The sequence below is a fragment of the Cebidichthys violaceus genome, unplaced genomic scaffold (genome assembly GCF_023349555.1).
Source record: "Cebidichthys violaceus isolate CVI_PGR_0920_01 unplaced genomic scaffold, fCebVio1.0.p SCAF_8, whole genome shotgun sequence".
Lineage (NCBI taxonomy): Eukaryota > Metazoa > Chordata > Actinopteri > Perciformes > Stichaeidae > Cebidichthys > Cebidichthys violaceus.
Window position 1 is genome coordinate 16,909,404 of NW_027176964.1, and position 10,988 is coordinate 16,920,391.

Sequence of the window (10,988 nt, forward strand, 5' to 3'; positions counted from 1 at the left end):
CCGGCGATGAAACGTTGTAATCCTCACCTCATTTAACGACTTCTTACCGCACACAATCAAGTCCGGGGATCGTATTTACAAGCTGGCACGCGCACGAAAACGTAAAACAAGATAATCGGTGTGCCGAGCGAGCCCCCCCCGCCCCCCAACCCCCCCACATCTCCTCCCCGGCGCTCAACCTTTGGCTCTGCGGAGAAGTGTTACTTTTCAACAGCCCATCAGCTTCTTTATCGTCACAGATAGGTGGAGGAAAACCTGGCTCCTCTCGACGACTCCGAATAAAAGATCCACTCACTAAAAAAACTTCGGCTTCACCTCAGTCAACTTACTCGGTCGCTTCGTCGCCCGTTCTTCGCCGATGGTCGACCAAGGAGCGTTTAATCTGCAGTTAACCTCGATAAATCGTTGCTTTTTTTAAATCCAGGGGATATCCTCTTTTTTCTTTTTTTTTCGGCCCTCCCCACTGCCGCGTCTGTTGCCAAATAATGCGCCTCAACACACATGGAGCCGCTGCGTCCTCTTAGTGGGCATGCGCACCTCGGCATACCAGGGGCGACCGGATCACATCATGTAAGCCACTGACCACCAAGGGCCAAAGCAGGACGCCCGTGTCAGGGGGCCAAGGGCTCCTCGGGTTGACCCACGACTGTACCAGCAAGTACACAGATCCCTTCAACACACACTCAATAAGTCTCTCTCTCTCTCTCGCTCTCTCTCTCTCTCTCGCTCTCGCTCTCTCTCTCACACACACACACACACACACACACACACACACACACACACACACCACATAACACGGCATCACACATTTCACTGAAAACACTCCACCAGTATCACAATTGACCCCCTAACATACAATAAAGATGGGAACCAGCAACTTCAGGTTCAGGAATACAAAACCACTTTTATTGCCGGTATGATGAGCACAGCCAGACCCGGTTGTATCAGAAACATTAAAGATATGACAATAGAGCAACACGTAGAACAAAATCAATTCGTATAGTGAACAAAGGGCATGCAGCACTAACAGAGCGCAACGGATGTACTGTGCAGGTTTAGCCAGGAACCGAGACTGGTTTGCCAAACGGGCACAGGTGGCAATTTAAGTGTCCCAGGGCCCCGGACCCCCAGGGGGGGGCCCCTTAAAAGTCCTGTGATTTACTGCAAGATTGTTAGGCAAAACGTGCTCCACCAAAGCACAATAAAAGTTCCATGGACAGTTCCAGGTCCAGCTCCTCCTTCGTCCAGCCAACACCCCCGACACCGTGCTGCTAGAGGCCCGGTGTTGCTGGGTCGAAGGGAGGCTCGGGAGAACCAGAACCAGGACTATACGCGGGGGAAGACTGACAGACCCTGCAGCAGTAACAGGATTCTGTTGCTCATAAACACGACTGCTCATTTACACAGTGACCTGCAAAAATCACCACGAAATGAAAGTTCCTCGTCGCAGCTTTAAGTTCTAATTATTTTAGTTTATACTGTGCTGACGTAGCACAAGCTCCTATAGAAAGTCATCAAACTGTTGTGTCCCACTTCACGTTCGCAGGCTCTCAACGGGGGACCTGCTTCAGCATCACATCCAGATCCTTATCCCAACCTCAGCATCACATAATTATACCTCACGTCTCTTTAGGACCTATGCTATAGCATCACATATATGACTCCCTCACCCCACATAAAACTCCAAACCATCAACCCAAAAAGGAGGGCTGCATTAATCGCCGTTCAACCAGGTTTGCAGTAACAGTCCGATCCATACGTGTTAGTCAAGAGCACATATGGCGGGGTTACTACGTCAGCTGGCTGCCTCTCTCATGGCATCACTTCAAAGCATCACTGTGAACTGAGCTAATCCTCTGTCATCCACAGACATCCATAGAAATGCACACACACACACGCACACACACACACACACACACACACACACACACACAGACACACACACACACGTACACACACATTTGGAAGACAGTGATCTAAGTAATAGAAGTAGACTGCAGTGGGCAGGGGGCTGCTGTTCTCTAACAGGTGGGGGGTTTGAGTGCTTTGTCAGCGTTCTTTGTTGCTGTTCTTTAAATGACAACAAAAAAAAAGAGAGCTCTCTTTAGAGATGATGCTGTGTCATCAAGTCTGATTGTTTCCATCCTCACATGCACTCCCATCTCCCGAGGCTACTGATTGTCACATATAAATGCAATCAAATCTGTACCAACGGGCCGTCCTCGTTATCGCCCCACCTAAAGCAGTTCAGAGTGAAACAACACTCTGGAGTTTACAGATAACGATGACTCTGTAAATATTAGCGCTGTTCCTGTGGACCCAGGGACGAGTGGATGGTACCTCAGCCAGATATATCACTTAAGTAAGAAACAATCCGAGCCAGCTTGCACAACTTCAAAGTGTTGACCCCGATGAAGACCACAAGCTGAAACGTGGTAAATGACAGGTTTATAGTGAGTCACTGAAGTTCACAGTACGACAGACCATTTATTGGAGGATTGAGAAGTTCAACCTGCTGGTGGCGCTATAAAAGCCATTAGGATCTGTCCTATTATGGCGATCGATCCAGTGGATGTTGAGATATTTCGCTTAAAAAAACCCCCAAATACGTCAATCTCAAGGTGGCGCTAGAGGACAAGTCAGGGGATCGCTATGGATTGATCCTCTGGGGACCATGAATGTCTGTTCTGAATGTAACGACTATTCACCCTCAAGAACACGACTCCTGGCTTTGTAGAAAAAGCTCTCGGCCAGATTTTAAAAACTTAAAGAAGAAAAATAATTATAGATATACTAATCCAACAGTTAAGCATACAAAGTATTTCAGAGAGCTCCTCTTTGGTGTCTGGTCACGTTTATTCTCTGCGGTTGTGGTAATTGCATGGGGGACTGTTGGAGGACTCATAACGTCAGTATTTCTAAAACCCTGCAGACGTTAGTAAATTAAAGTTTAATTTGTAATAATTTGAATGTGTAAATGTACAGAGGTGAAAAAAAATACCAGGAAATATGACAAAATGAAACATCCCTACAATAATTAGCCTACAGACTTATAATAAAGGTCAGGTGAGAGCGTCCTCTTGTGTTACATTACATAATATTGTAAGGTGGTCCTGTTCCTTCGTCCATCTCATCTATTGAACAAGTGTAAACTATTGCTATTACTCATCGTTCATAACTATTACATAACAATGATGATGTGAGCTTTTTTTTTGCTATTGCTATTAATTATAGTTATTGCTATTATTATTATTTCTCAAATTAATTGATATGTTGTAATGTTTTATGAATGGATTGTTTATTTAATAAAGCCAACTATATATATACGTATATATGTATACGTATATATATATATATATATATATATACGTATATATGTATACGTATATCTATATATATATATATATATATATATATATATATATATATATACGTATATATATATATATATATATATATATATATATATACAGGCCAATATGTAGCCTATTGACAGGACGGAGTCAGTCAGCAGGTCCTGAGCAGGTGAAGGGATCAGCTCTGAAATCAAACGGGTAAGATCAGGCTGCAGACTCTCTCCGTGTGGAGGAGGCCTAATGGCCGCCCGTTTCAACATGACAGCTTCAACTTAATCCTCATTAAGTACTGTAACAATGCAGGAAGTGGCTGCTGCAGTCACGATTAGACGGGCTCACTATTTGGCAGGAAATGGCTCCTTTCAGCTGCGTCCGAGACACCTAGAGCGTTCCAAAAGTTTTCACTTCTCACTAAAGCTCTTTATGTTGGTGAAGGATGGCTTCCCGGCAGCTGCGGACACGAGGACGTATGAGAAGAGATAAATATAATATTAGTTATAACTTGATGGAAATATGTCACAGAATATGTATTTGTGTTGGGGGGGGGGGGGATACACGAGCTCTCGGAGGATCTCCATTGAATGCCGATGGGCTGCAGAACTTCACGTTCATACCAAATATACGACGAGCCCGTTTTTAATTTCTTAATAAGACATTTGTAGGAGACACGAATCAACGCAACCATAAGTCAATATTCCGCCGTGTGTTTACTTTCATGCTACATCAATCGCATTGTCAAAGTCGTTTGTATGATGCATATGATTGTCAGTTATAGAAACGAAATAAAAGACATCTGAATCCTATATCAGGGCAAACACAATACCAATTTTAAACAATATAATGTCACATACTTTCAGATTCTGTATAAATAGCATAAAGTAAATTAAATTACTTTGTAAAAGTCCGATAATATTCAATTAAGACGTTTTTTTTGTAGGCACTTTTACTAGTGCTGCAAACATCTTTAAATGTCTGATTTATATATTATAGAAAGGCAAATATATCACCCTGAATGATCTGTAACATTGTGCTTTAGCCCTAATGATTTATCTTTTCTTTTCCATGATATTGAGTTTGAATATATTCTGATTATCACAACAAAACCAGTAACTTTATCTCCCATTTTTTTAAGCATAAATAATCTCTATAGACAGTTGGAGACCAGCAGTTATCATTGGAAACGTTTGGCCTGTTGATGACCTTCTTCTAAACCGGTGACCTGATCCTCGGCTCCTTCACTCGTGTCCTCCACGGTCTGCTCAGTGGTTCCTTTGAGGTCATCGTTGCTTCTAGTTGTCTTCTGAACCTAACACTTTTAAAGAGGACAGGCATACGACTCAAATCTAAGCTCTCGTGGTCAAACATTCATTTCTGTGTGCAGTAAAATTGAATATGCAGACACTTGAGACGTGACTTTTGTATAAGTGCAGATTGTTCTGAAACGTGTGCACTGCATTACCCAAAGACAATACAGCAACTGTGACATAAATGAATGCAGACTTTACGGTGGCAACTTAAGGAAGCATCAAGTCTGCTTACAGGTTTACATAATGTGTACGGAAAGAAAGGGAAATGTCTAAAACACTGCGACACAGTTGGCTGTGATGTAAAGTGTACTGTGTTTTGTACTAACTGGGCTACAACATAAAAAATATACCTGGTCTGGTTCTCTGTCAGCACTTAGATGTTAGTCTCTGATACAGAATAATCAAAAAGAATCAAGTCTACTTCTATTTCTTTATTTATAAAGATAAAGATGTGTCGAAGTTGAGCAGTTAAAATGACAATGGAGAGAACACAAATACAACATACTGTAAAATGAATAGCATCCATGTTGTAGTTCTAATTGCAGTAGTTACTTTGCAAATGACTGAACTCGGTAGTTTATTTTGAAACAGTGCAGAAATCTGTATAACGAATATCTTGACCAGATAAAGCTAATAAATGAAACCAGTCCTACAGCAGCGGTGCTAAATCAACAGTCCCACCAGTCATTTGATGATGTATCAAACGGTAAACAGCACTCAACCGCTTCTGGTGTAATGCAAAGCAGCGTTGAATAAATAAGGGATCAAAATAGTGGCTTATGCTGCCATCATCTGGAAGACTTGAGTATAACAGGAAACGAGAAGATGGAAAAAAATACCCCAAAATATTTACATGGAAAAGATAAAAATGTGAGTTTCATCATGAAACAACATATGTGCAAACAGGTAACAGTTAATGTTATGATTATCTTGTTATTGTCCGTCTGTCCACTGAAACACAAAACATTACAGTTTCTTTCAAATTCCAGGAAGGAAGGATTGCCTCGCTGTTTATTAAGGGACGACTGGTTGACGTGGTGCTGACACTGATGAGGATGTGTTCAGGGAGGCTGCAGGCGGCGATGTGGTCGTCAAGGATGCTGCTGGGAAAAGTTCTGGTGCATCTGAGCTGACCCGTGGGCGTCCACGGCGTTTCCACAAGCATTGTTCAGATCTGCTGGGAAAGGATCAGTGTGAATACCGATGACCACAGCTGCAGTTTTATGTTTCCCAACCCTGGACCCTAACGTCAGATCCACCGCTGAGGATGCTTAGACTCATCAAGTTACTAAAGATTCATTGTTTCTTCAGTCACTTTGTTGTTCACTTGTGGCTTCGTTACTCAGTTGTTGTATCTGTGTGGGTGACAAGTGGATATCTCTGTCTGCTCTGCAAGAAACTTCTCCTTGCATGATTGCTGTGCATTGGTGCAATGAAACCCCTTCTGTTGGATAATATAAACATAGAAATGAACTCCATCTCACCTTCCAGCCAATCACATGCCCCCTAGGAAAACATTTCTTGTAACATACTATCACATAATACCTCACTATAAAGTAAGACTGCATGGCCGCTGTACCTTTGAGGAGTGCAGAGGAGGACCAGAGCTGCACAGACATGTCGGGGATCTTGGTGGCCAGCTGCATTGCAGGAACCACCATACTGTTACTTTCCTGAAGAAAATATGGAAGCAGGCAAGCAGTCAAGATCACATCTGGCTAACCTAAAATACCGGTCCTACAGTGTGGCATCTAATGAAGAGGACATGTTGAAGTATGTAGACTCACCCTGTGGTTGCCCAGGTCAAAGAAGACGTGACTCAGCAGAACCAGCGAGCAGGCGGTGAACCTGTTAAGATCCTCAGCATTAGACATCGTCGGGGTCTCCCTTAGAAATCGTCTTTTGATGCAAGTTGACATTTTAAGTTTTTTTGCTCTAAACATACGGACAGAACAGGACCTCGTTGTAACATCCCTGGAAGAAAGACAGGAGCTCTCTGATGATGAAAGATACAGTAGAGAGGCCCTGACACACAAAAGAGGAAACAGATTTGAACGGGTATTATAAGTGCTGTATTACAGTTATTCTCCCAAATATATGCCATTTTCTTATCATAGGCATCCCTGCTTCCTTTACTGTAAAGGTGTGTTTTCTTTACTACCACTACCAGTAGTGTCTGAAGCTGGGCAGCATGATTTGTAATTTGGTAGATCTTATATAAATCATGAAGGGATTTTATTGCCCTATAATCACATAGGGTAGTGCCAAGATTAAGCTCTTTATAAAACGTGTATATATATATATATATATATATATATATGTGATTATAAGGAGATGAGGAGATGCATTGATGCTGAGGAAGTGAAACTGTCTGCAGACAGTGGACGCACATGCGGATCTTCTGCGGAAATGTTCTGCAAGAAGACAACACGACAACAAAATGTACCAATTGAACCAACGTTCGCCGAATTATTTGCTCCAGCAATAGTTTGCCTCTCACGTTTTCTAAATCTACCGCAATCCTTTTGCAAGATATCGAGTACTAGCGGAAATCTAGTAGGAAGAATAAAACAAGAAAATCCGTTTTCTTCTTCAAAATAAAACCACATGAGTAAAAGTGAGACAAACTAACTCACACATTCGTGTAATTCGGGTTATTGTAGTGACACAACAGCAACAAAAATACAAATATTTACCTCTAAAAGGTATTTCACGATGATTATCTACTAGACATAGGAGTTTGTCGAGTATATCACAGGGATGTTATCAATTACTAAAATTGCTTCCTTTATTTTGAAGGGAAAGTCGTCAGAATAGCTTCCACTTCAAAGTGAACTATCACGGAGCGCTTCCCTCTTCTTAATAAGGAACACACTGGCATGTCTATTTGTAAATGTATTTAAATGTGAAGTCATGAAATATTTGTCTTCAGGAGAAACGGCAGACGGTCTATTGGTGGAACTAATGTAGCGCGGTGTATGTTCCACCCGAGGATATTTAGGAGTCGGACCTTTTTTTGAGGAATTTACTATTCACTTAAATTGTTGCGCCTTCAAGCAAGGGGAACACAGCGGCTACGGAGAAGGCGTAACCCGACAGCGTTGGGCGGTTCATTCATGTCAGTTGAGCGGTGCTGTCTGTCTCTGGGCGGTGGGACCAGTTCAGTGATCTGACTCGTGCTATTTATGACGACATTTGTATTAAGTGGGGGGAACAGAACCAGTACATTACAACAGCTTTACGTCACATTAACGGCGTGGCTCTCAACAGTCAGAAACACACAGCATCTATTAGCTAGCATTAGCTACTGCTAGCTGTCTCTGATACGATCAGCTTTGTCATCCGTTGACGGTTAACTGGCGACGATGGAAACGCGAAGGATCACACAGGACACCTTTGACGCTGCAGTCAAGGAGAACATGGAGGAGTTTGAGATGGATCCCGATGAGGCTTTGAGGGAGGCTGTGGAGCAGTTTGAGTCCCAAGGTGACGTAGCAAGAAAGAACGATGACTGATAGTTGATTATTGTACAGACGAGCGTGTATATTGCCTCCTATGAGAATATAAACTTCAGAGTCGGACAGGTGAAACATGCTGAATATCAGTGTCTATCTGTTTCTTGTAAATGTGGATAAATTAAAACGCTCTCAGTAGCTTTACAGACTGCCATATATAAACATCTCTGTACCTTTTTATGGGGAGTTTAAGACAAATAGTAATTTATTTTTCATCCCTCAATTAACTGGATGTAGCTGTTTTGAATGATTAATAATAATATTAACGCACACTCAGAGGTAGGCTGCAGTGTGACTGATCTGTTTTAAAAATCCTCTTTGGACAGTTGATATTCCTACTTTGAGATTTTTGTCATTATTTTTAAACTTTTCTTTTTTTTTTTTGTGCTTGATATTTTGTGTGGTCGCAGGTGTGAACCTCCGTTGTATAGTAAAAGCTGTACCAGGTGGGGTCTCATCTGATGGGGAGCAAACACACGAGGTCTTACAGGTGAGTTCTGTTTCCTTTCTTTTTTTTGTGTGAAAGGGGATTGCTGAATGCAAAAGTGTCGAAATCTCACGTCTCTTTCTTCTTTTTTTTTTTTTACTTGCAGGCGTTGGATTCCCTCCGCATCGGGAAAGATTCTGCCGGTTTGGAGGAAGTGACGGCAGACATGAAACGCTTCACTGAGCATTGCTTGCTCGGATTTCCCCAGAGGTACCTGGCTGCCCAAAAAGACGCCTACCCCGTCATCCTCTCTTACTGCACCAAGAGTGTGGAGGAGCGGGAAGCCGTGTCGACCGCGCTGTCTGCTCTGGCTGTACTGACGGACGGACAGCCGGACTTGTTGGACGCGGAGGGCCAGCGGTTCCTTTTGAACGTCCTCGAGAAGCACAAGGCGGACTCCTCTGTGGTGCGCGCCGCCGTCTGCGCCGTGCGTCACTGCTGCTTGAAACACGAACAGAACAGGCAGGATCTGGTAAAAGGGGGCGTCGTGCCTCTTCTGACCGGTGCCATTAAGCAACACGGAGGATGTGCTGAGCTGGTGAAGGAAGCCTCTGCGGCTCTCAGGGTCATGTGCTTTGACGATGACGTCCGCGTTCCGTTTGGGCAGGCTCACGAACACGCCAAGATTATCGTTCTTGAGCACAATGGACTTAAGGTTTTGATTGACGCTGCGAAAGGTGAGGCCAGCTGATGCCTGGTTTATGTGTTTAGCATCACAGCTTCAACTACTTTGTCTGATTTCATCAATGTCGTGTCTTCCTCCCTCACAGCTCACCTTGACAACACTTCTGTGCTGAGCGAGCTGTGTGCCACTCTGTCCCGTCTGGCTGTCAGGAACGAGTTCTGTCAAGACATCTGTGATCTCGGAGGGTTGAAGCTCATCATGACGCTGCTTGCGGACAGCTATGAGAAACCGGTAGGCGACTAAAAAAAAAACCAAACAAGGGATCATCGTGAGACAAACTGATTCACGATTCAACCTCCAAATGTTTGTTTTTCGCTCACTGAGCTGACGTTCTTCTTGCAGGAGTTGGTTCGGCAGGTCCTTAGTGCGATACGAGCTGTAGCGGGAAATGACGACGTGAAGGATGCAGTTGTTGAATGTGGGGGAGTCGAGCTCATCGTCATTGCCATGAACAAACACATGAGCAACTCTGCTGTGAGTTGTCATACCTACACACTAACTGACTGTCACTAGGCTTGATATTATTAAGTATACAGCCTTTAATATCGGTTGTTTTTGATTTATTTTTGTTGGATGACAATTAAGTTGAGTTCTAAATAAATTCTGCAAACGTCCTAAGATGATGTTGCCGCTCTGCTGTAGGTGTGTGAGCACGGCTGTGCGTGCCTCTCTGTCCTTGCTTTGCGGAAACCCAACAACTGCAAAGTCATCATGGAAAACGGAGGCGCCTTGGCTGCTGTGCAGGCTATGAAGACGCACACGGATTCAGTCAATGTGCAGGTAAAATGAAGTCATTAATAATAATGAATATGCTTACTTAAAAAGAAGCAGTTCCTCTGACATCTCTCCATGTCCCCGTTTTATTTCTTTATGAACAGAAACAGGCGTGTATGGTGCTGAGAAACCTGGTCGCACGCATGAGTAACTTAAGCCAACCGATCCTGGAGATGGGAGCGGAGGCCCTGATAACTCGGGCACTAAAGACCCACAAGGACTGCGACGACGTGGGTAAAGCGGCCCTCAGAGATCTGGGATGCCAGGTGGAGCTCAGAGAGCTGTGGACCGGCAAACATGGCAGCCTCACTTACTGAGAGGAGAGGAGAGGAGAGCGATCACTCCGTACCATCAAATGCAATTGTAGGCAAGATAAAAAATGCTATGTTGGTGTACCTAGCCAAGAGTTTAAGCAGATGCATAAACCCAGATGGACAAAAAAGATGAAGTTGATGTGGAAAAGGCTTGTCCCACACAGCGCCCTCTGGAGGTTGAATAGGTTTTCTGGTCCTTTTTTTTTTTTTTAGTACAAAAAAGCTAATTGTTGTCCATTGTTTGCAATTCAAATTTTGTCCACGTATGTTCTTTATCACAATTATGTTATTAGGAGCTGAATTTGAATGTTTTCTGCTATGGGTAAATATAAATAAGTGTATTTGCTTCTATGTAAATAGTTTAACTGCACTATTCTGTCCAGATTCCTTTTGTACGTAGCCACATTTTAACATGTTTTTGATGCCTTAAACTTTGACTAGACCAACACATTTAACGTTTGTTAATTTGTATATGCATTATTTACAGTAAACAACTGAACTATCTGATACTTACACCAACCACTGACAGCATTACAGTGTATATTTTGCA

General features: G+C 43.1%; 2 protein-coding genes across 2 annotated transcripts; one reads left to right on the forward strand and one right to left on the reverse strand.

Moving 5' to 3' along the window:
* Nucleotides 1-5,380: 5,380 nt before the first annotated feature.
* Nucleotides 5,381-6,779, reverse strand: mau2 (MAU2 sister chromatid cohesion factor). The gene is made up of 3 exons (XM_068701772.1): nucleotides 6,451-6,779; nucleotides 6,243-6,336; nucleotides 5,381-5,837 (listed from the first exon to the last, which is right to left on the reverse strand). The coding sequence occupies exons 1-3, from the start codon at nucleotides 6,604-6,606 to the stop codon at nucleotides 5,755-5,757; spliced, it is 333 nt and encodes a 110-aa protein (XP_068557873.1). The 5' UTR covers nucleotides 6,607-6,779; the 3' UTR covers nucleotides 5,381-5,754.
* A 940-nt stretch (nucleotides 6,780-7,719) lies between these two features.
* Nucleotides 7,720-10,806, forward strand: armc6 (armadillo repeat containing 6). Its single transcript, XM_068738079.1, has 7 exons — nucleotides 7,720-8,149; nucleotides 8,589-8,668; nucleotides 8,772-9,342; nucleotides 9,436-9,581; nucleotides 9,693-9,824; nucleotides 9,993-10,130; nucleotides 10,229-10,806. Exons 1-7 carry the CDS (start codon nucleotides 8,029-8,031, stop codon nucleotides 10,439-10,441), a joined length of 1,401 nt encoding a protein of 466 aa, XP_068594180.1. The 5' UTR covers nucleotides 7,720-8,028; the 3' UTR covers nucleotides 10,442-10,806.
* The last annotated feature ends 182 nt before the right edge of the window (nucleotides 10,807-10,988 follow it).